Source organism: Phycodurus eques, chromosome 5, assembly GCF_024500275.1.
Source record: "Phycodurus eques isolate BA_2022a chromosome 5, UOR_Pequ_1.1, whole genome shotgun sequence".
Taxonomy (NCBI): Eukaryota; Metazoa; Chordata; class Actinopteri; order Syngnathiformes; family Syngnathidae; genus Phycodurus; species Phycodurus eques.
This window is the reverse complement of record NC_084529.1, coordinates 2,381,395-2,405,711: the sequence shown is the minus strand read 5'-3', so window position 1 is coordinate 2,405,711 and position 24,317 is coordinate 2,381,395. Positions and strand designations below refer to the sequence as shown.

The 24,317-nt window shown below is 42.5% G+C and overlaps 1 protein-coding gene across 5 annotated transcripts in view; it reads right to left on the bottom strand.

Annotated features, from left to right (window-relative positions):
- hipk2 (homeodomain interacting protein kinase 2) overlaps positions 1–24,317 on the bottom strand; it is a 77,028-nt gene that overhangs the window by 39,173 nt on the left and 13,538 nt on the right. For all 5 annotated transcript variants that reach the window (XM_061676808.1, XM_061676807.1, XM_061676809.1 and 2 more), the window contains exon 2: positions 16,548–17,700. In XM_061676808.1, the coding sequence (XP_061532792.1) occupies positions 16,548–17,700 (1,153 nt within the window). The remainder of the gene's footprint in view (positions 1–16,547; positions 17,701–24,317) is intronic.

Sequence of the window (24,317 nt, the reverse complement as noted above, 5' to 3'; positions counted from 1 at the left end):
CGAGTGCAGTGATGTGAGTTAATGACATAAATAGCAACTGTATCAGACAACACAGAGAGATTATGACAAAAGGGCATACTGGGTGGCTAAAGGGACACAGCACGGTGTTTCTGACAGTATCATTCAGTTGTATAAAACATGTCACAGTTTGACTGAAAGTCCAAGCTTGAAGAACCCTCTCCACCCAAAAGACACAGAGCACAATTGCTCCTGCTTAACACCAGGAGCAATTGTGGAGGCAAGAGGATTTGTTTGTTGGTTTGACATTTCGAGGCTGATTCGAGGATGAACCACTTAAGTTTTTGGTGCAAATGCAGAGAGTGAATTTGATCTTCTCTTTTTGCCATTTAAGTCCAAAGGGAATCGTTCACCCCGCTGCAAAATGATGTTATCTGGACTAGTGCATAAGACCGTTCTAAATATACGGGATACTTACCATCAGGTGGCGGTCGTGTGCTTCCTCCCCCCAAAAATATCAATGAACCAGACAAAAGTCTGCTAACAAGCGGACAGACAAACCAACGAAAATAAGATCAATTTTCTCTTTGCTCTTTTAGTCAAATGGAACCCTTTTCTCCACTCTAGACTTTAAATTGGCATGTGCCCATCGTCTTAGAGCCTCCTCAGGGGACTCCAATGTGTCTTACTGACATAAGGACAGAAAAACAAACACAAAAATGTTATTTTTACTTTTGTTTGGCCTTTGCAGAGGTCTGTAATGAGTACCATTCTAGTTGTGCACGTTTAATTATAGTAGGTCTGGCGGTGAGCACTTTAATTTCCATTTTACATCAATAAAAGAAACATCAAGCTTGGTGTTATGTTTTATGTAGACCTGCTATTGAGCTTTACAAGAATGTTCCGGGGAGTGAGCGCGCCACCTCCTCATCACTAAGCCTAAACTGTCCCTTAGACATGCTGGAACCCAGCGAGGATATCAAAGCTTATGTGATCCAGTGGCTGTTACATTATCCCCGCCAGCCCCCCCACCACGCGGCCCCCCTGTTATGGCTGAAAATGAAGAGCGCAAATACTTTGACGAGGTCTGCCCTAAACATGACTCCCCTTCAGGATCTTCATAGCTGCTGTAATTTCCCCCTTTTTGACAACCACATTTTGAGTCAACTTGAATTCCCATTCATTTCTATTGTAGACGAAACAAGTGAGTGTTTTGTGCTGGAAGCATAAATAAGCAGCAGCAACACATGACTCACAATATTGAATTTTTAAAGTCAATGTTCGAGGGACTAATTATTGCTGCAGAGTAACATTTATTTCAACAGGCGTCCTGCTGTCCTCATCAGTGATTTGTCTCCCTTGTGTGGACTTGTGGAGATGAAGTGAGGAGACAAGCACGACTGGACTGCTTTCTTTCTTCAGCGGAAAGGCATCTCAACAGGGCCCACTATTGACCACATCCATCATCGGAGGGAGCGGGCCAATGTAACCCAGAGCAGGGGACCATTGTGAGCCACTTAACTATAATCACTAAATGCACCTCGGTTGCAATTAGTGCAGTGCGGGGCCACCCTGTAAGCGCTCGCTTTGCTCACAGCTCTGTGAGTTTTATTGTGCTGCACAAGAACTCTGTAATGCAAATAGCACTTGTCATACCTCAGCTTGACAATAGTGGTTTGTGTTGGTTTCAATCAAAACAGCTTTTTTAACAATTTACACCTCTTTACGTGACTATTACATTTAATTATATTATTATTCATAATTAATTATATACTCAATATCTATGGGCGGCACTGTGGATTGTTAGCACACTGCCTCACAGTTCTGAGGACCCGGGTTCAAATCCGGCCTCGCCTGTGTGGAGTTTGCATGTTCTCCCCGTGCCTGCGTGGGTTTTCTCCGGGTACTCCGGTTTCCTCCCACATCCCGAAAACACGCAGGGTAGTTTATTTGAAAACTCTAAATTGCCCGTAGGTTTGACTGTGAGTGCGAATGGTTTGTTGATATGTGCCCTGCAATTGGCTGGCAACCAGTTTAGGGTGTACCCCGCCTCTCGCCCAGAGTCAGCTGGGATAGGCCCCAGAACGCCCGCGACCCTAGTGAGGAGAAGCGGTGTGGAAAATGAATCAATGATTATCTATGTGACGACACTGACGATGATGATGATTTCTCAAGGTAGGAAACAGATACATATCAATATGCAACACTATTGCAAGTGTTTATATTTTCAAATGGTCACTTCTACAACATTCCTAGGAAATCACAATGTCCCATCACCTGTGAACTATTATTGGAGCAGGCCCGCAGGCAACGCATGTGATCTTTGTGAAAAGTATCGTCTAATGTAAGGTGTGTACAGTGTCAATTTGGTGTTGTTAAGTGGTAAAGAGAATGTATTATTGGTTGTGGATCAGATCGAGTTTGTGTGTGGGGGTGTGGGTAGGGGGTTATTAGTCATGTGTGATGTTCCATCCATCCATCCATTTTCTGAGCCGCTTCTCCTCACTAGGGTCGCGGGCGTGCTGGAGCCTATCCCAGCTGTCATCGGGCAGGAGGCGGGGTACACCCTGAACTGGTTGCCAGCCAATCGCAGGGCACATACAAACAGACAACCATTCGCACTCACAGTCACACCTACGGGCAATTTAGAGTCTCCAATTTATGCATGTTTTTTGGGATGTGGGAGGAAACCGGAGTGCCCGGAGAAAACCCACGCAGGCACGGGGAGAACATGCAAACTCCACACAGTCGGGGCCGGGGATTGAACCCGGGTCCTCAGAACTGTGAGGCTGACGCTCTAACCAGACGGCCACCGTGCCGCCCCATGTGTGATGTTGCCATTTTAAATATTGATTCTGTATTTGCGTTTCTGTTAACGTAACGCTTTTTATATCAGGTCACGTTGCCTGGCTATAATTGGGTGCAATTACATTTTTATTGTTGAAATGTTTGTTAATGAACAAATAATGAACAAATGAAAAAAGGAAAACAAAATGGGCCTTATTCTTTCTGAAGGAAACACACACACAAAAAAATCTCATTTATATACAGTAAGTTCAACATAGTGTGTTCAGACCCACCTCGTCAATAGTATCAGAAAGATCTTGCAGAAAGCACATTCAGGGTTGGAATCTCACTTTTAGCCTTTCTGTTTGGAGTTTTCATGTTCCCATTGTTCTTGCCTATGTTCTCGCTGGCTACCTCCCAAAGTGCAAAAACATGCATGTTAGGTCATCAGAACACTTAATTGCATGAACTGTACTGCGACAATTATCTGTCCAGGGTGCACCCCACTTCTTATCCGAAGCCGGTCGGGAAATGGAGTAGAAAATGAATGGATGGAGAAAGACTTCACAGTTAAAGAGATTTGTGGTTGTGTAAATGTACAGTCCTCCGATTAGAATTCAAGAAATAAAAATGTTTATCCCCATCAAAATAGTCAGCAGAGAAAAGAAATGGATACATAGAGCGAAGGACAGTGTTGCGATGGAAAGGTTGGGATAGGAAAAAAAATAAGCAAAGTGGCAAAAAAAAAAAAAAAAAAGGGGGGGGGGGCAGAGGTCGGGGGTCACTAATGAAAAGTTCCCTGCTGCTCTCTTAAGTTCCCGAAGCAGTGCAGCACATGAGGCCAAGGACTGTGGGTATGCTCAATAGACCAGCTCCTCCCTTTTCATCCCCTCACAAACATTCACATAGAGAGAAGGAGCACACTTACAAATCACATCTCAATGTAGGACGCCTTATCTCAAGCCTCATTGTCACCATGGCGACAGTTTGAACAGGCTTACTTTCTTTGGGAGTTTTTATGCTCTGACCCCTGTATGGGTGTTTTTTCAGGAACTTGGCATGAATATTGAACCAAGATAAGAGTAGAGAACGAGCCTTATAAAAAACGTCCAAATTTTACATTTTCCAACAACAAGGTCAGGCCTTGATAAGAATAAAATTTGAGGTCAATTCTGGATTTGAAACATTTCTGTGTACGGAGCCAAGACTCAAAGTACATCATTTTCTTCTTCTTTTTTTTTTTTTTTTTTTTTTTACCTACCAGGGTTGGAGAAAACCACAATGTACACAGCTGGTAACTGCAGATGAATACCAATTTGGGTATCTTTGTGTAACTGAGTGCTTCAGTTGAACCACAGGCCCCTGTGGAACAAAGGACAGAGGAAGCCAGGGAAGAGTAATATGTGACTGGATGTGAAAAAAGAGCCAGAGAGGTGAGGGAGCGGGATTATGAGGTGCGATGGGGGCCGGACACACGCCGTTCGGGCCCACCTGGGCAAACAATAACCCCAGAGAGACCAGAGTGTGGCTCAAGTACACAATTGTCAGTGTCGGCTGGCGGCCACATCTTAACTCCTCCGCTCCGGTTCAAGTGTTGCGCCTTTTTTGACTAGAACATGCTGGTTGCCGTGGCAACGGTGGTCCATAGTTTCATTTTCAAACTTGCGTGATGTAATTAATGTGCTGCGTTCCTATAATTGAGTCTAAACTAATTGCAGAAAAAAAAAACAACAACAAAAAAACAAGGGACAAGGCCTATGGTGATGAATACAAATATTAGAATTTTAAATTGTATACCTCGTCAAAGAAGTTTGATGGATGCCTCTTCATGGATTTGTATCAGATGAATTCAGCATGAACTGTTTAGGGACTCTGTGCCTTTTGTATCATTCAGAGCACTTCCTTGCAAACACAGAAGTGAAAGCTGAGTGCGTGTGAGTGTCCAACAGCCTCCATGTTTCTCGTATGTATGCACAGTGCTGTGCTTGAACCGAGTTTGCTGTAAATCTCCACATGAATCAGAAAAGCTGTGGGAGAAGTGCCAACTATTCTCATGTGACGAGGTACAAAGGACAACAGCGTCTTTGTTTGAAGAGCAGCCTTGTATTTGATGACGTATAGATTGAGGCTGGAATGAAAGATGGCGTGCGGAATGTTGCCGTGTTTTCAAGGGTGATGTAAGCTGTGTTCATGCCAATACGGCACAGTGGGATGACATGTTCTCTGTGTTCAGTGACCGAGGCCAACCTGTCGCCATTATGAAAGATTTCAAGCAATATGCTGGAGCTTCTGCAGCATATGTGCAAGTGCATTTCCAATACAATATGTACGGTATACGGGTCGATGAGGCAGGGCAATTATGGTCTGTGGACAGGAATACTGAAGTTGTGTGTAGTTGTAGAGGACCATACACCTTTTAATGCTTTCTTTACAGAATTTCTCCTTTGTACTCTTTTGGGGGGTCTTCTGTGGGTTGATTTATAGCTTAATGCTCACTGGTGCCTCTCAGTTTGGCAGAACAAGTTGAACTCCACAGACAATATGACACACATAAAATAAAGCACTGAGATTAGTGCTGAAAACTCAATAGCCTTGCACACTGAGCTATTACATTGCATGTTTCTGTGTTGAAATGTGGCAATCTTGATTTTAGCAATAAAAGAGGAATTTCCCCACATGTCTGCTGCCTGGCTGTGTCTCTTCAATGGTGATTTCAAAAGGAACCAATTTGCTCACCATAAAACACCCTTGCCCTATTGTGAATACTAACGTTTAATATTTAACCAGAATCCAACACAAGAGTAATTATTTTCTCCAAACAAATTACGTCTCAAGACGAAACCGACTCGATCCGATAAACCACAGCAATACGTCCTCTGTCACAAGCAGCTATTAGTCATTTTAAATTATTTATCAAGCCAACGCTAGATAGGATTTGCTTCAGAGCGGTTCTATGAATGCTTCTTCTCCAACACCATCTTGACAGTCTGTCCTATTCCGGACAGGCAATTTTTATGAAAACCTGCTCTGGCATGAGAACACGTTTGCAGCTCGCACGGTAAAAAATAACATCCATCCATTCATCCATTTTCTGAGCCGCGTCTCCTCACTCGGGTCGCGGGCGTGCTGAGCCTATCCCAGCTGTCATCGGGCACGAGGCGGGGTACACCCTCAACTGGTCGCCAGCCAATCGCAGTCAAATAAAAATAAGAATATGCTTACGCACTGTATATCTTTATGACAAAAGATGGATTTCACTTTCTTTTATTGCCATCTTGACTACAAATAAAAACTCTCACAATATGTTTTCATACTTCAAAGCCGAGTGCCATAATTGTCATGCACAATTTCTGGCTTGATGAGCGTTGCTGAAAATAGCCCAAGCTGTACAAGAGCAGAGCCTCGTTCAATTCTGCCACTGACAATGGAAAGGAGGAAGGTTTTTAGGGAGTGCGACAACACCCACCCTCATTTGGCGCTATGGGCTTTACACCAGCTTCTGTCAAATGAACATATTTAAAAGCACTAGAGAGGTGGGACATCAAAAAAAACCACTGTAGAGAAAGAACGTTATTGTGATGGGTTAAGAAGGTGTTTAAACACAAGGGACGGCAATGGATGGGAGGAGGTCATCCAAGCGAAACTTCGCCTGACGCAAATTAGCCAAAGACATACATCCAGTCAATTGCTTCAAACTATCTTTGTGTGTGTGTGTGTTGTTGTTGTTGTTGTGCTGAAAAAGCACTGGTAGTGTGGTTGCCTATTGTGCAGACGGTGCGGGTTGAATCCCAAACAGCGCCCAATACCCACCCACTGCCGGTCCCAAGCAAGGATAAGGATAGGGTTGAATCAGGAAGGGCATCTGACGTAAAAACTGTGCCAACAAGTCATGCGATGGCGAAGTACGTTGTTGTGCTGAAAAGTTCTTTTGGAGCTGCATAGTGTTATCCATCCATCCATTTTCCTAACCACTTATCCTCACTCGGGTCGCGGCCGTGCTGGAGCCTATCCAAGATGACTCTGGGCGAGAGGCGGGGTACACCCTGAAGCGGTCGCCAGCCAATTGCAGGGCACATAGAAGCAAACCACCATTCGCACTCACATTCACACCTGCGGGAAATTCAGAGTCTTCAATCAACCTACCATGCAGGAAACCTGAGACCCGGAGAAAACCCACACAGGCACAGGGAGAACATTCAAACTCCACGCAGGCGAGGCCGGGATTTGAACCCGGGTCCTCAAAACTGGGAGGCCCATGTGTTTACCAGTCGACCACTGTGCCGCCAATACAGTATTTCTATTAAAAACAAATCAATCAACCAAGTTACACTATATGAGTAAAAGTTTCCCCAAATGAAAGCTATTCAAACTAAATTGAACTACTGACACATTAAAATCGACTCTTAAGTTGGGTGATCATATAACCAGAAGAATCTTTTTCTGATATTTAAATTACATTAAATTCATATATTGTAGCTGTCTATATATAGCGAGAGATTTGTGCAGGTTTTCCCACTCATTAAAATTACAACTCTTTTCCGAAATTATGATAATATAATAATATAATAGTAATCTATTATTATTATTATTGTTATTATTATTATTATTTTACCTCCATACAATGACATTCCTGTAACTTCAACTTTTGGGGCTCAAATAACATAATAACTCTACCCTCAAAACATTACAAACTGTTATATTAAGATGTTATTATTGTAAATGTATGACTTTTTCCTTATTATTTTAATATACTGTACAGACAGACGGCATCGATTTCCCTCATCCCAACTAAAGATGATCTTTGACAGTCGAGGCAGCTGTCCTCCCCTCTCCACTAACCCACCTTGAAAATTCCTTTTTGTATTTGAAGCATGCCTTCTCTCTATTCTTTCCTGCATACTTTCCCTCCTGATGTTTATATATTCATGCAAGTGGATGGAGGCGGTGCAGCCTGGCAAGGGAAGGTGGGAAAAGAAGAGACGCAACAAGAGCAGCACATGGCGATGGGGGGCACCCTCTTTCTAGAAGCTCCCTTCAGACGGATGGCGGGTATCCTGGAATGGCGGCGAGAGGGTCAGCAGGACGCCATATGATTGATTTAGACCCGAGAGCGCCGGTGCCAGTCAGCGACCGATGACAGCCAACCCGTCTGCGCTTGATTCCAGCGAAGCAAGACAAACATGAGAAATTTCACCCAACCAAACAGTGATTTTCAGCCTAAAATAAAAAGAACATTTTCGTGTTTTTTTGTGTGTGTTGTTTTTTCTTTGCGAGACAATGTCAGGTTTCCGTTCACAGAACGGTGTAAAGCCTTTTTCCGACACCTTGCATGGCTGAACGAGGTCACATTGGTGTGAGGTGAGCGAGCCACGCACTCCTCAGGCCCCTGTGGGCGGCTCGCTGAGTTTTATCAAGGAGGCTTCATTTCCTTCGGCCCAATGACCTGGGCAATGTACGAAAATTTAACTGGGAGGGAGAACAAAGACGAGCAGCGTGGAGGGAACAATGTGGTGAAACTGACAGAGCTCTGGTTAATGGCTATGCTGTTTAGTGGTTGCGTCAAGGTGGCAAAAGTTCCCATTTTCTCTTCAATGGAAGAAATTATTTATTTATTTGAAATGATTATTATTTGGCTTGAACGACTGCCAGAAGCCGACAACTGTGTCGGTTTTGTTTCATATGCTTTACTACTGGTAGTTAATTAGCTTAGCTGCGACATGTCTCCTGCTTGCTGGTTGATCCGTGGAGACGCATGCAATAGCTGCCCACAGGCACATTAGAAATGAAAGAGGTTATTAGGATTCTGTCATGCAACGAAGGTGTTATGACTGTCATGAAGACAGCGCAGCGGTGAATACAGCAAGGCTTAATGATCATTTCAGCGGTCTTAAGGTTGCATGCAAGTTAGCAGTGGCAACCTGGGGGCAGTGCCCCAGAGCCAGGAGACAGACCTAATATGTATTTTATGTACCTATCTACAATATGCATTTTATATTCAATACAGAGTAGCGATTCAATTACAGACTGAGTTGGGAAGACCATAGTGGGCATAACTAGCAAGTGGGGCACAAAGCCAAGCCTGGTGCCAGCCGAGCCATGGCCTATATTATTAGGGCAGTCAATCGATTATTTTTTCAAAATCAGATTAATCACACTTTGAATCCATGAATTTTGATTAATCGTGATTAATCCCAGGCACCAAATGTAACACACAGAGTACCACATTTTTGCTTTGAGATGGTATTTTAAACTAAAAAAGAGAGTATAGCGCTGCACTATTGTGCAAATTCCCTTTGTTTTGTCCGAAGTCCCATCGGGGTGACTTTGAAAGCAAAATTTGCTGCCGAGCACACCAGTCGGAGTTTCCTCACTCATCTTTGCACTCGTGTTGACCTGATCACTGATCTTATAGCAACCTACGCCGCCTTTCAGATATCCATTCGCGGTTATGATGAAGGAGCATCAATGGTCAAAATACATTGTGTGATTAATCACAGTTAATACATGATTAATGCGATAATTTTTTGTGACTAATCATGACTTAAGGCTTTAACTTTGACAGTCTGAGTTATTATAGATAATTTGTCATATAAAACGTCAAATATCATATTGGAATGAAAGTAACCCTTTTTCAGAACCCCAAGGTGTCAGTATACGTCTATGCAATCTGACAAATTGTAGTAATTTTCCTTGTGCCTATGCATCATACGCACCCTCAATTTGTAATATTATACACGAGAAACACGCTCCTCGCTCAAAGCTCATCTGCATAAGTAATATTGGGCCATTTACTTGTGGGGAAAGGGAGCATACTTCCTGGTACGGGAAAGGATTGCAAAACAACGACCTCCCAACACAGCTGCACTTCCGTCACTCTGCTGTCTCCTGCCCGCTTCACCTTCCTCAGATTCTTCTCCTAAACAGTGTCTGCAACTTCGACAGCATCACTGCCTCTCTGTGCCTTTCTTAGTTCATCAGGAGCGATCCCATCCTGACGCTTAACTAGCTTTGGCACATGTACACATCAACAGACGCTTGGCAGAGCAGGGACTACTAACATGCAGCCTCCTGCATTAAGATGCCCCTCAGTGCTTCTTGACGTGGTGGCAGAGTCAATGTGCCGGAAAGTCTGCACTGCCTGCGCGCTTTGCCAGCGGCAGGCAGATAGACAGGTGGGGCAGAGGCTCCTCTTACCATGCACCGCCTCAATCTCTGATGGAGATATACAGAGTTCAGCAGTTACTAAGGCTGCAACATAAGCCTTGCGGTTGTCAAAAATCCTACGGTAGCATCAGTCCCATTCGTCTTTGCCAGTACAAAGTAGTGTGAATATATGAGGAAATAGAATTTAATCACGGATAGAGAAAATCTGGCAGTCTAGTTTGTCAAAGCGCATCTTGAGACTGTGCCTACACAAACATATTTCAATGAATGTAGATTTATATGCATTATGGCCTTTTGTTCACACGCAAACTCTTTTTAGGTCATCCTAATACCTCTGGCGAGGACAAAAGCTTTCTCAAAGCATTTGCCTCTCTTGTATGATGTCACAGTGCGCATACTGTAATTCCCTATAAAATCTTGTGTTGTTTTTAGTTCATTTTCAGCTGTGATGTCCAGGAGAAAATACACTTCATCTTGAGATTTTTGTTTTTTTGACATATCTGCAAATCATTACAGCGAAACCTCCTGAATCAAGCACAATCCATTCCCTGACGCTGGTTGACCTCCTTTTTCCTACAAGCTCAATTCCAATGAGGTTGGGACGTTGTGTTAAACATTAATAAAAACAGAAAACAATGATTTACAAATCATGTTCAACCTATATTTAATTGAATAAACTACAAAGACAAGATATTTAATCTTCAAACTAATAAACTTTATTGTTTTTAGCAAATAATCATTAACTTTGAATTTTATGGCTGCAACATGTTCCAAAAAAGCTGGGACTCCTCAAACACCTGTTTGGAACATCCCACAGGTGAACGGGCTAACTGGGAACAGGTGGGTGCCATGATTGGGTATAAAAGGAGCTTCCCTGAATTGCTCAGTCATTCACAAGCAAAGATGGGGCGAGGTTCAACTCTTTGTGAACAAGTGCGGGAGAAAATAGTGGAACTGTTTAAGGACAATGTTCCTCAACGTACAATTGCAAGGAATTGAGGAATTTCATCATCTACGGTCCATAATATCATCAAAAGGTTCAGAGAATCTGGAGAAATCACTGCATGTAAGCGGCGAGGACGAAAACCCATATTGAATGCCCGTGACCTTCGATCCCTCAGGCGGCACTGCATCAAAAACCGACATCAATGTGTAAAAGATATCACCACATGGGCTCAGGAACACTTCAGAAAACCAATGTCAGTAAATACAGTTCAGCGCTACATCCATAAGTGCAACTTGAAACTCTACTATGCAAAGCAAAAGCCATTTATCAACAACACCCAGAAACGCTGGTGGCTTCTCTGGCCCCGGGGTCATCTACGATGGACTGATGCAAAGTGGAAAAGTGTTTTGTGGTCCGACAAGTCCATGTTTCAAATTGTTTTTGGAAATTTTGGACGTTGTGCCGGGCCAAAGAGGAAAAGAACCATCCGGACTGTTATGGACGCAAAGTTCAAAAGCCAGCATCTATGAGAGTATGGGGCTGTGATAGTGCCAATGGCATGGGTAACTTACACATCTGTGAAGGCACCATTCATGCTGAAAGGTACATACAGGTTTTGGAGAAACATATGCTGCCATCCAAGCAACGTCTCTTTCATGGACGCCCCTGCTTATTTCAGCAAGACAATGCCAAACCACATTCTGCACGTGTTACAACAGCGTGGCTTCGTAGTAAAAGAGTGCGGGTACGAGACTGGCCTGCCTGCAGTCCAGACCTGTCTCCCATTGAAAATGTGTGGCGCATTATGAAGCGTAAAATACGACAACGGAGACCCCGAACTGTTGAACAGCTGAAGCTGTACATCAAACAAGAATGGAAAAGAATTCCACCTACAAAGCTTCAACAATTAGTGTCCTCAGTTCCCAAACGTTTATTGAATGTTGTTAAAAGAAAAGGTGATGTAACACAGTAGTAAACATGACCCCGTCCCAGCTTTTTTGGAACCTGTTGCAGCCATAAAATTCCAAGTTAATGATTATTTGCTAAAAACAATAAAGTTTATCAGTTTGAACATTAAATATCTTGTCCTTGTATTCAATTAACTATAGGTTGAACATGATTTGTAAATCATTGTATTCTGTTTTTATTTATGCTTAACGCAACGTCCCAATTTCATTGGAATTGGGGTTGTAATTAAATATATAAGGTATATACACTTGTACCTTGCTTTACGAGTTTTTGTTCCATGACCCCCAACCCCCCAAAAAAAATGTGTTTTTATTTTCAATAAAGAAAAATAGCAGAGTAAAACCATGATAAAAAATAATAAGAATATTGTTTTTATTGTCATTGTAGCAGGTACAATGAAGACAATGTAAAGAAATTGAAGAAACTGGTTTTATAAAGTGTAATTACTGTACGTACTGTAGTAGTTGTTGATTCGTGGGTTGAATGTGACCATTTAGGGATGTGGCTTCATGAGTGATGTCAGTAGCTGGAGTTCGGTTGACCTCATTTGCCATTTGTATGCTGGCCCTGTTCAACAAATGGCTGAAAGTGCATCTGGGACTGTGGCTCTCCTTGCCCACACGCGAGGGCATTACCGTACTTCATTGTTAGACAGAGAACAGGATGGTGTTTACGGAACAATTGTTGGACCCACTCTAAAATGAGATGACTCATATCAAGGGGTAATTCAATAAAAATAAAGGTTCATATAATTCCATCATTAAGTGGCGTCTTAGAAGTATTGCTGGAATTTATGTGCTGGCAGATGCATAAGAACACATCTTGAAGTTCTTTCAGTGCAGTAATGTGCTGTGTGTCATCTTTGTTTTCACACACGAGCTGAAATCTCGTGAGATTTCCCATCACAGAACATGTGTATGTACCCAAATGTGCAGTATGAAAACCTGCATAACTGTATGAATGTACATAATTGATAATTACAGTTATAGAGTTAGTTGTATAATTCATTCATTCATTCATCCATTTTCCATACCGGTTATTCTCACTAGGGTTGCAGGCGTGCTGGAGCCTATCCCAGCTGACTCTGGGCGAGAGGCAGGGTACATCCTGAACTGGTCGCCAGCCAATCGCAGGGTACATCTGAACAAATAACCATTCGCACTCACATTCACACCTAGAGGCAATTTAGAGTCTTCGATTAACCGACCATGCATGTTTTGGGGATGTGGGAGGAAACCAGAGTAACTGGGGAAAACCAATGCAAGCACGGGGAGAACATACAAACTCCACACATTTGAACCCGTTTCCTCAGAACTGTGAGGCAGATGGGCTAACCAGTCGCCCACCGTGCCGATAGTTGTATAATTATGAGTTGCAATTACTAGATCAAACTGCTCTGTTTTGCACAAGAACAACAGACTGTGAGTGATTTAAACATCACCAAGAATAATCAAAGGCTATATTTGCTGTTTTGGGTAGAATGCAATTTTGTCTGATACCCTGACAATTTCCTGTTACTCTGAATAATCCGCACACCTCCTAGACTCAGATATACTTTGCAAGATTAATTGCTAGAAAAATGTGCCGAGTCCATGGTTGAAATCATGGAGACAGATCTCTGAAAACCTAAAATCTCAGATAAAAGCCCACTAACAAAGCACATCTTCGCCACTAATTGACAAACTACAGTATGTCTCCCTTCTTCATCAGCTGCCACTACAAGACCAGCTTCCTTCACAGGCCTTTTGCCGGATGAGGTGTACCGGACATAGACAACTGAGAAGAGAAAATAATCAGTTTACGTGGAGAGGTGTAAGCTTGATGAGAAGGCTTGCCTGTTGCGTCATTAGCTATAAGCAGATAGAGGACAAGAGGTACAGTACCTATCGGAGCAGGATTGGGTCACCAGATGAAGTAGCTAGGATTTAGCTCAGTGGGTCAAAAATATTACAAACACCTCTCAGTATGATACAGTGCCGTTTAACACTGCTTCAAACTACATCAGCAATAATGAACAAATAATATATTCTTGTCAATCAAAACTGATAATGATGATCTCGTTCCCCAATAAGTGGCTGAAGCAAATCCCAAATTTCAGGTAATATTACAGTTTCATCAGCACCACGACTATGCATTAATGAGGCACTGAAGCAAACAAAACCCAAACTCGAAGGACCCGAGAGCTCCTCTCGTAAATAGCAAGCTTGAATTCTACTTTTTTTTATTTGCATAAGTCAACGTTGTGGAAAATCCATCACTCATTTGCAAGGGTCTTTCAGTGTGTACGTGAACATAAACAAGCACAGTCCATGTATGACATACAAAGTACAAACATCTGTGACTGACTGGTATACAAATCTCAGCAAATGGATGTAAAGAAAACAGTCATAACAGCTCCGAGAGTGCAATATCTATAACGGGCTTGAATGTAATATTACTTTCGTATCAACTGTGAGACAACTGAAAGTGGAGAAAAATGCAAATATGCTGCGCCCACAATTCCTCTAAACCATTATCCCACACTTATATAACTTCACCTCATCAATCCAAAAGAGCGTTTGGCAGAAGAAAAAAAACTAAAATAAAATAAAACAATATATATCATATTTTAATTCCACTGGTCTCAAAAGGATGAAACAGGAATGTTTTGGCTAATGTGGGAGAAATGCAGTAACACAAAACCAGTCTGAGCTGCCAAATGACAGCCGTGTGTAGTCAGCAACCTGTAAGGGAACCAGCAACTATCCTGTGATCATCTCATCTCAAGCCATCAAAGACTATTAAAGCTCTGATCTGAACCTTTGAACACCCTGTGAAATGTAACCGAAGCTAAAGTGTTTCCTGCCTAAACTTCATGTGATGCACTGACCATCTCCCATTAGCTCACGCCTGAACTAAAGACTGGACTCAGTCATCAGAATCAATCAGACACTCCTGTTTTGGACACGGTGTATTGTATAAAGTAGAGGGGCTTTCAAGAGTGACTAAAGAACACCCAAAAAAGTACATTCACATCACATGAACGTCAGAGGTATTGATCTGGTTTTTAGTGTCGAATTCTCTGGTTTTCCTTTCCGTCTGCTACTTTCCAAAGAAGAAATGAAAGTATGATCCTGCACCCACAAAACAAACAAAAACAGGTTAAGGCCTCATTATTGACCTCCAGTATCAATGAGAAGGAACAACAACTGGAAAGAAATTCTACTTCAAAATGTGCTACTTAGCTCAGTTGACACACGCAGTACGTTTACAAGAACTGTGTGTAGTTCAGCGACTCTAGCTCCAGTGAGACAACAAATCAAACTACGTACATTCGTATTTTGTGTGGTATATATAGTCATTTAGCCTCTTCGTAGTGGACTTTCTCCAGTGCAACAGAAGCTTGAAGAAAGCCATTTCCAGAAAAGGCACAATGACAACAATGACGAATTGAGAAAGGAGGATGATATTTGTGGACTGCTAGCGGAGGTGCATTGAGTAGAGTAGTGATTCGCAACCTGTGTGCCGTGGCGTTCATCTATCAATCGATGTCATTGACATATAGTGACAATCAATTGCTTTTACGCGGGATGGCAGCTAACCCGTGTATCCACATTTTGAGACATTTTTATCTGGTGGTGTACAGTGAGATTTATTCTCTTGTAAAAGATGTGCCTTCGCTCAATAAAGGTTGGGAAACATTGCGGTAGAGACACCAGGTCTTGTCAGAAACGCAGCGACAAACTATAAACGGAAAAAAAAAAAAAAATTCAGTAAGACATATGTATCTAAAAAAATGAAAATAACCTCAAACAATCGAAAGAATGAGTTGTACCTTGACAGTTACAAAACGACCACCTGGCATGTGCCTGTGGGTTATGTGTTTTGTATTCATAAAATACGTGAAGTATACAGTACTGTCGCTCTGACACACCTGCTATTTCCTTAGCTTCAGCTCCGACACGAGGCCGGATCCCCGAGCACAGCTCAAGTGTCTCTTTGGGTGAGCATTAATGATTCCTGGCCGCTGCCTCAGCTCAAAGCTAAACATGTTTTTGCTTTGGTTAAAAGGGACATGTGAGAGGTACAAGAAAAAAACAGATCTTCCCAGGGAGTCATCTGGTTCTAATGCAGGGCCCACTGGTGTGGATTTCAGGCACATATTACAGGAGAACTTGGGCTGACCCCCCTCATCGTTATCTCAGGGGAAATGGGAGCCCTCCATGGTGATGGGACTGAAGGTCCAAAGGGATACTGGGCAGTGGAGAGCAGTGCGGGGAATACCGGCCCCTCCTGGGTAGCTTCCATGATTGGTGCCCGTTTTCAATGAGGGGATCACTTTGTGAAATCTTAACCTGGCTATAAAACATAAGTATGTCGCTATAACGTCAAATGTGATCACCACAATTTTGTTTATAACAGAAATTGCTTCATTTGAACCACGTACATGCACGCACACACACGCACGGACACATACACACACACACCATGTGTGACCATTGCGCATCAACATCCCCATCGCATAATGGAAGAGATTAATAACTTCAAAAACAAAAGCACAATGAGGGATGGGAGGATTTCAGCTGCAACAACTACTGTGAATGGCCTAAAAATCTGCTTTGCTTTGAAAACATTCCCATCAACGCAAGGATAATTCTAACAAGATTCAGATGTCCAACTATTGCTCCAATAAAAAGATCAGGAACAACCTGAGGAACATTAATAGAATGTTATGAACTCGTACCTGTAGTATCTGGACTGTAGATAAGTGGAGCAGACAGCTTTGGACACATGGCTAGCTGAGCCAAAGTCAATGACTTTGACTCTATAGGGCTGCCGAGATGGATCTACAAGCATGATGTTTTCCGGCTTCAGATCAGCGTGGATCAGACCCAGACTCTTCAGCTTCATCAGCGCTGTAGCCACCTGCTGCAACACGGGTCTGATGTATTTAAGCGGCAGCGGGCTGAACTTGTTCTGCTTCAGGAAGTCGTACAGGTTCTGCTCCAGCATCTCAAACACCAGGCACGTGTGGTTCTTATGCTGGAAGCACTCGTAGGCCCTCACAAAGTTGAAATCATCTGCACTCTCCGTGCTGAGACGCGCCAGGATGCTGACCTCGATCTGACCCTGCCGTGCGTACGACGGGTGGTTTTTTAGAATCTTGATTGCCACAATCTCATTGGTGCCCCTCTTCCAGCACTTAACAACCTGCCCGAATGTTCCTCGTCCCAAGAATTCCAGCACTTCATACGTGTTTGTCATGGAGCAGAGCACCTCATGCTGCACCAGTTGGTAGTCCCCCTCATTGTTGGAGCCGCTGTTCTTCGATGTTGCCGTAGACGCAGCGGTGGCCACTGTAGCCACCGTGGCGCCACTGGCTGCGCCGTTTTGGATCATCAGTGGACCGTGCTCCTCTATTATCTGCACACTGCTGTTGTTGTCAAGCTCTTCACTCTTGCGTTTAAGCCCACATCGTTGGTAGGTGTCCAGGAGACTGACTGTGCTGCGGCGAGTCAGATTGTGAACCCCGACACCGCTGCCACCGCCACCCCCTCCGCTGCCGTTACTGCCTCCACCTCCGCTGCCCAGCAAAGACCCTAAACCCCCCGAAGTGCTACTGGCTGAGGCGACCACAATGTGGCCCGCACTTGCTGGGAAGATGAGCGCCTGCTCGTACGGCAAGGTGGAGCCGGCTACCTGCAGAGAGCTGTTAATTCCGAGGGGGCCGCTCACGGCCGACACGTTCTTGCTGTTGTGGCTGTAGACTTTGCTGTGCGTGCCGTACCCTGTCATATCCCAGTTGCAACTCTGCTCCACCTTCAGTTTCTTCACGCTAAAGAAGGCACTTGACTGAAGAGTGTGAGGGGAGAACACTTGCACTTGCGAGGCCATACCTGTGACAAGAGGGCACAAGAGGGGAGGGGCAAAGAAGGGAAAATGAGAGGTTAGGAATTTCAGAGTCCATGAAACATGAGTGGTAGCTTGAAGCTTTAAATAAAGACAGCTTGGGTCAGAGCAGGTCATTAAAACACCAAGCGTATATGTAGACGCATCAGCATGTTAACATCATTAATAACACACTAAAGGCAAGTATTAAATATCCTTTGAAAAATATCCTTTTGCCATGCTCTTTTACAATATTTACTTCTAGAAAACCTGCCATGAAGCACATGCAAATATACTTTTATAGACAAGCAGGTTAGCAAGTGTATGGCTTGGTAAAAGTCATTTTGAGGAAGTGTTTTTTCTCCTCTCCAGAAGGCCAATAAAGTGGATGTAAACCAAAAAGAACATTTCAAAAGGACAAACAACATAGACTCAGAGACACAAACATGGACAATTCAACAAAAACCTCCCAAGGAATTTCCTTCTGTACTGCAAAACCCAGTCGCTGCATTTATTAGGAGACAATAACTCACTTAGACATTTTTGTTCAGAAAGCTATAAGAACAGCAAAAGGGAACTGAACTCTCTCATCCACAGATCCTGCAGACAGCAAAACAAAAGCAAAACTGCACAACTGTGCACTTAACTCTTGGGAACAAAATGCCTTAGAGTAAGCAAAAGCCTCGCCAAGCAAACAACTGCCCAAAAATAGTCACTTCTTTATCTCCCTCCTTTGCAAACAGGCTTGTTTGTGGCATTGAAATGATTATCACAGCACAGAGAAGATTATATGCAGCTTGTAGTTATGCTTTGCACTTTCCAGTAAGCTATATAGGTGGACTCTAAACAAAGTAAGAGCTTCCACCTGGTTATGCTCACATACACACATTACGTTTCATTACTGATTAACTGATGCCTGATTGTAACTCTTTATAAAGGCAAGGAATCATACTCGGTAACTCAAATTCAGCCCACCCACATCACTATAAGGTAGTTGAATATTTTCGTCCTTCCAATGAGCGATGAAAGTAACGTGGTAATAAAAGCAGTTATATGATACAATGTTTGTAAATGTAATGACAATATATTTTTTAAAGTCACTAGAGTAGACAAAGTCTTGTAAAGTGCTACAATAAGTTTTAATGAGTAAACGTTCAAATATAAAAACAGAAAATGTAATTTCCATCCAGGAGCACAAAGTGTTGTTTTACTTCATCATTTGAAAGCTGGAACATGCTGTACATTCTTATGACATTAGGGGAAAGCATGCATATTTCTATAATCTATTATGTGAACAGGAAGCAGAAGGCACGGGCAAATGCCTCGTCACTTTGTCCTGAGTGGTAATCATGATCAGTTCTGTAAAAACGCTACTGGCTCTCTATTATACATTGCTGGATTTGTATTTTAAACAAACTCTTCCTGTTCCATTTTTGTCTCCCCTCTGGCTTTGCACGGACGTTGCCGCTATCTCTACAGTCATCTGGTCCTAGGCCTAATGCTGTACGATTGGAACTGTAGTGCACATTACAGGGTTTACAGTAAGCCTGATAAGTGCTACGGCTCACGTAGCACCTCCAAGTGTCCTACATTAGATACTAGAGCTTTTTATATTAATGTCTCCACATGATCATCAGGGTGTATTTTTTGTTCCACCTAACACTGACAGGTCTGCAGGTACGGATTGGCCAGAGAGGTAATGAAGAACATCCGTGAGCTATTAGGGGCAAGGCTCTGTGCTAATCACATAAGCTCGGTAGGCCAGATGTCACTTCTTGTATTACCAAATCCTATGCCTGTACTTTTCTCTAAATATAATTTGAATGATGGGTTGCATCACTGAGTGGCGTCAACAGAGTGTGACTGAAAGCCAGACAGGATAATCACAAGCACGGACACTAAGATGGCTGGAAGGACACAGAGATAGCCAGTACTCATTGTTGAAAACTCCAGCATATCAACTAGCGTAATGAGGGAAGTGTTTTAGCGTTAAAGGGGCTCTGATCACAGTTACTCAGATGCAAAACTGTGGTCAAGGGGTTCACTTGATGTTGGCTGCATAGTGCAATGAACTGAAGGCCACACGTTCCCTAAAACTGGTTAAACTCCGGAATTAGGAGTGGATGTTTAGAAATATGGGCTAAAAGCGGGATGCCTTGTTATGAACGTGCGTCCAACTGCTTTTTTGTTTTTTCTTTTGCCATGAATGTAAAAGTACGAACAAAAGTGCAGTGTTGAGGCTTGTGGAGCACAAATAATTCATTAAATGAATCGACAGTAAGAGGTCAAATGGTTGGAACGTTATCTCATGACAACACACACACAAGCAACAATGTGACTAATTATACTTCATTATTAAGCACAGCTCCTGAACCTCGTGAAAATTTCAGACACGGTCATGACTTTTGAATTTGAACCATGATGCTGTCAGAAGTAACCTTTGCTTAAAAATGTATTATAACAGCTACTGAACTTCTACCTTGTAAGACTGTAAAGGCCCTTTGCGACACATTGACAGAGTTTAAATGCCTTCGGGAGCCAAGATTTTCCATTAAGCATACCTAACTGAACAGACTGCAATTAAGGATTCCTGAGACTCATTTTCCACTGTGCTGAGGCAACATGTTGAAATGGTAATAGTCAATGTTTTCAGAAAGATTACGTCTCTGTCAGGGGGTTGTTAATCTTCTTTTTGGGAGGATCAGGGCTACATACCATGCGAGGGACAGCCTGAATACGAGAGGAGATCAGAACGTGAAGTGGTTCTGACATTTTATCCTGTGACCTGCTTCTGTTTGCACACTTTTATTAAATGTGTCATTTCTACTCCAACTGATGAAAAACCATGTCAAAATACAAAGAGACTCTTTCTTTCACCAGCCCAGAGTTTTGTTTGAGAGGATGGAAACCCGTTTTTCATTGGTTTGTGGTTAAATCTCTAATCATTCAGTGTAAATGTGAGCCAAGCAGCAAATGTTCCATGCTCAGCCTGCACCGTATTGGATAGGTGCAAAAGGAGACAATAGCCATCGCCTAGGAGATTATCCACAGACAGCATTCATGTAGAGATGGCGACTGCATATATTTGGACTACTTGTGGAGCTCGCCAGTGTCCGTGTGGGGGAAGGAGAACTTATTAGTCAATGAATTGACTTCTTACTGAGTAGACAAAGAATTTTCTCACCAATGTTGGGTGTATGCATGCCACTTCTCCTCTCCTTGATGGCATACAGTAGCATAGTAGCGCTGTGCGATAGTACGATATATAGTAGTGTGATTAAAAAAAACACCCAAAAAAACATCATCCTTGTGCCTCACTCTCCAGGCATGACTGATCGATTTAAGATCAACCCAACTGTTCCACGAATGTAACAGTTGGATTAAGCATGGGTTGATTGGTCATGGTTGGAAAGTGGGGATGACGTGCGAAAGAGGCAACACTTGGTACGCTGTTCACTTGTGAGCTGAGTTAAATAAATGGAATCTGTGCAGTGTGCCCACACTCCAAGATAGAATGAGTTTGTGAGTTTTTGTGTGAAGAGGGACTTTAGGTGCCCAACAACTCGGACCCCACAACGACAGAGTATTAACTCATTCACTGCCATTGACGGCTGTTGAATTCAAAGATCCATGTTAACATGGAGGCCTGCCAGTGTTAAGAATGAATGAAGGTTAATGTAACTGCAGCAACCCTGCTACTTGGCGGTCGCATTTTTATATCACCCACAAACACTCCTTTACGGCACTGCAAGGGGAGCATGGATAAACAGCAACGTATAGTACATTACATTACAATGTACACAACAACAGTCTACATTCCTTGAAAACTGGTTGTACTACCTGATAGTTTGAATTATTCTTTTAGAAATATCGCGATCGGGATACAAAATTACTCATATTGAGCACCAGTATATCGGGATGAAGCAGTTTAAGAGTCTTGAGCCTGTTTCCATCAATAATTACCATTTAATTCTGTACACAAAGTTTGCCTTTTAATTGTGAAAAGTTCCAACATAACCAATACAAATCCTTATTTGACACACTTCTGTAGAGGTACCTAACAAATTGGTACGTTGTGATACTGTAGAGGTAGCACTGAGCTAAAGAATGTGCTCTTGCTTGGATAGTTAAAAGGGATAACTTAAAAAAAATAAAAATAAAAAAACAAAACAAGAAAGTGGATTGAAATATGACGTTTCAGGAATATGTCTCCAGTGTCCTGTGTCCTGTTCCAATTCTCTCCAATTTCATGATGGGTTACAATGCTCCACACTGGTATGACGCCACGTTATTTAAGTAGCTGATAAAAAGATCGCCATGCCTTCATTAACTGTACTGCGACACACTGAAGTGTTCATTCATTCATGGCTCTGAGAATTACTCTGCTGAACTGTTTCAATACGAGTACAGTATAGTATAGTATCTATACAGTATATACAAAAATAAAGTGTGCTATACCCAATTCCTTGAATTTGAAACCCTCATCTTGCCCATATACAGTATTTTGGACAATTCATTCAACTTTTTGGGGAACAGTTTGGAAGGCTTATTTCTGTTCTAACATGACTATGCATAAATAACGAATGATAAAGGCATGGTCGGGTGAGTTTGGTGTGGAACAATCCCAAACAGCTTTGAAATTAAATTTTAACAGACTGTGAGCTAGGCCAAATGTTGCAAATGTTCTTCTCTATGAATGGGAAAAAAGAATACCACAGACACACTGTTTCAGAAAGTTTTCCTGTCGTAGCAGAAGCTGTCATACATATTTGCAAAGGTGGAACAACTCCATATTTGCTTGTATTTTGGACTAATGTATTCACTCATAGGTTTACCTAACATAGTGTCTATAGGGCTATCTGTACAGTATTTCCAACCAGTGTAATATGTTAAATTGAAGGCTGATCATTTGCATGTTTTGACTTCTTAGACTCCATTGTTTCATCAGTAATAAACCACCGGTAGTAATGGTAGTGACGGCCACGGTAACAACTTTTGAGGGCTCCAAAGTGAAATTTCAGACTCGTGAAATAAATTCTGTGGAGGATCATACTGTCCATATAGAGCAGTGTAGTCTTGTGGCGAGGTGCTGAAGCCTGACACTGCACAGGCACTCGCACTCGCCCGTGGATATTATTGACCATCCTGTTTGCTTTTTTAGCCCTCTCATCTCTTGCTTATTTATAGAGCAATGCATCACACAAGCTTGCAGGAAGATACTGACATGTAGGCCGCTGCTCCATCAGGCCTGGCAAGTTCCCTCATCTCTCTAAAAATCCACATAAAAGAGAGCAGATTCATCTCGCAAAATGACACCCGGCAAAGCAATTATCAGTGTTGTCGGAAAAATGTAAACGGCTCGTAAATCAGCTGAATACTTGCAATAACTGTGACGGTCGACTCAAGCCAAAAATATGCCGTGTGCGCAACAAATGATTACAAGTTATTGTGGTTTCTTTTTTTTTTTTTTTTTTTTTTTTTACAACACAACAACAACAGTTGTAAAGCAGAATCTCACACACACTAAGAACACATACACACATCCTACGGCATACAATTTTAGGGTGTTGCTTAGCCATGTTAACTCTGCCTGACAAATGTGGCAAGATAAGGGCAATTCAATTCTCTTTAGTGTGCCCATAAAATGCCTATTGTGAGGGAAAACATTTGACTTGTTTATACTGCAAGGTCAGCCTCACCAGGCACGCAACCAATGGTTGCAGAGCTGGTTGCTCTGCTTCAGCTGGATTTCTTATTAATCAGATCACGAGTGTCACAAGTGTACAAAGAACAGCGCTTCTCTTCCATCACAGAGAGAATAAAATAAAAAATAAAGGCAAGAAGGAAAGAGAATTGAGGAAATGTATCATTTAACAACATTTTTTTTTTTAAATTGGGAGGTACATGTCTGTTTGTTCATGTCTCTGCACCCACCACCTTCTGTTTCATGGAAGAGGACATAAAATATTATAAGCAGACAAAAGGGACTATACTATTTTTGGTTCTGAGGTCACAAAGTTCCATTGTGACTAAAATGATGAAATTCCTCAAGTGGTGTTTTTCGCAACTAACAAAGGGTAATCAAAACAATACCTCTTGCTCTCACACTTTTATGCTTGGTGGAGGTAATAAATGCTGTTAGTGCAGCAACAGAAACAAAGATATCGGCCTAAAAAGGTAAGCAGCAAGCTATAAACATACTGTAATTAAACATATACTGTATAAAATGCACACGCTCACTTAAGACTCGCCCACACCAACACCGAGCCTCGCTGCAAACATTAAATGGTGCCCAGTCTTAATTACGGTGGCAGGGGTTCACACCTGATAAGCAGCCACGCATAAACACTTATCTTGAACAAACCGCGAGGAACAACTCCCCATAACCCACATCCTCTCAGGATCAACAATGACAGCTGGACACGGCGCAGAAAAGACGTCAACACGTGGGAAGGTCATGAGAGAAAGATCTGAACGAGTACATCGTGGGTGAACGCAAACAATGGAAAAAGTGCATTGAAAAGGGGTGTTATGTGTCGCGTTATAGCCACTGACAGATATGTGAGGTTTGATTGTGAAAGTGAACATGTGGCCCTGGGTAGGCTACGGCAAGCCAAGGTTTCAG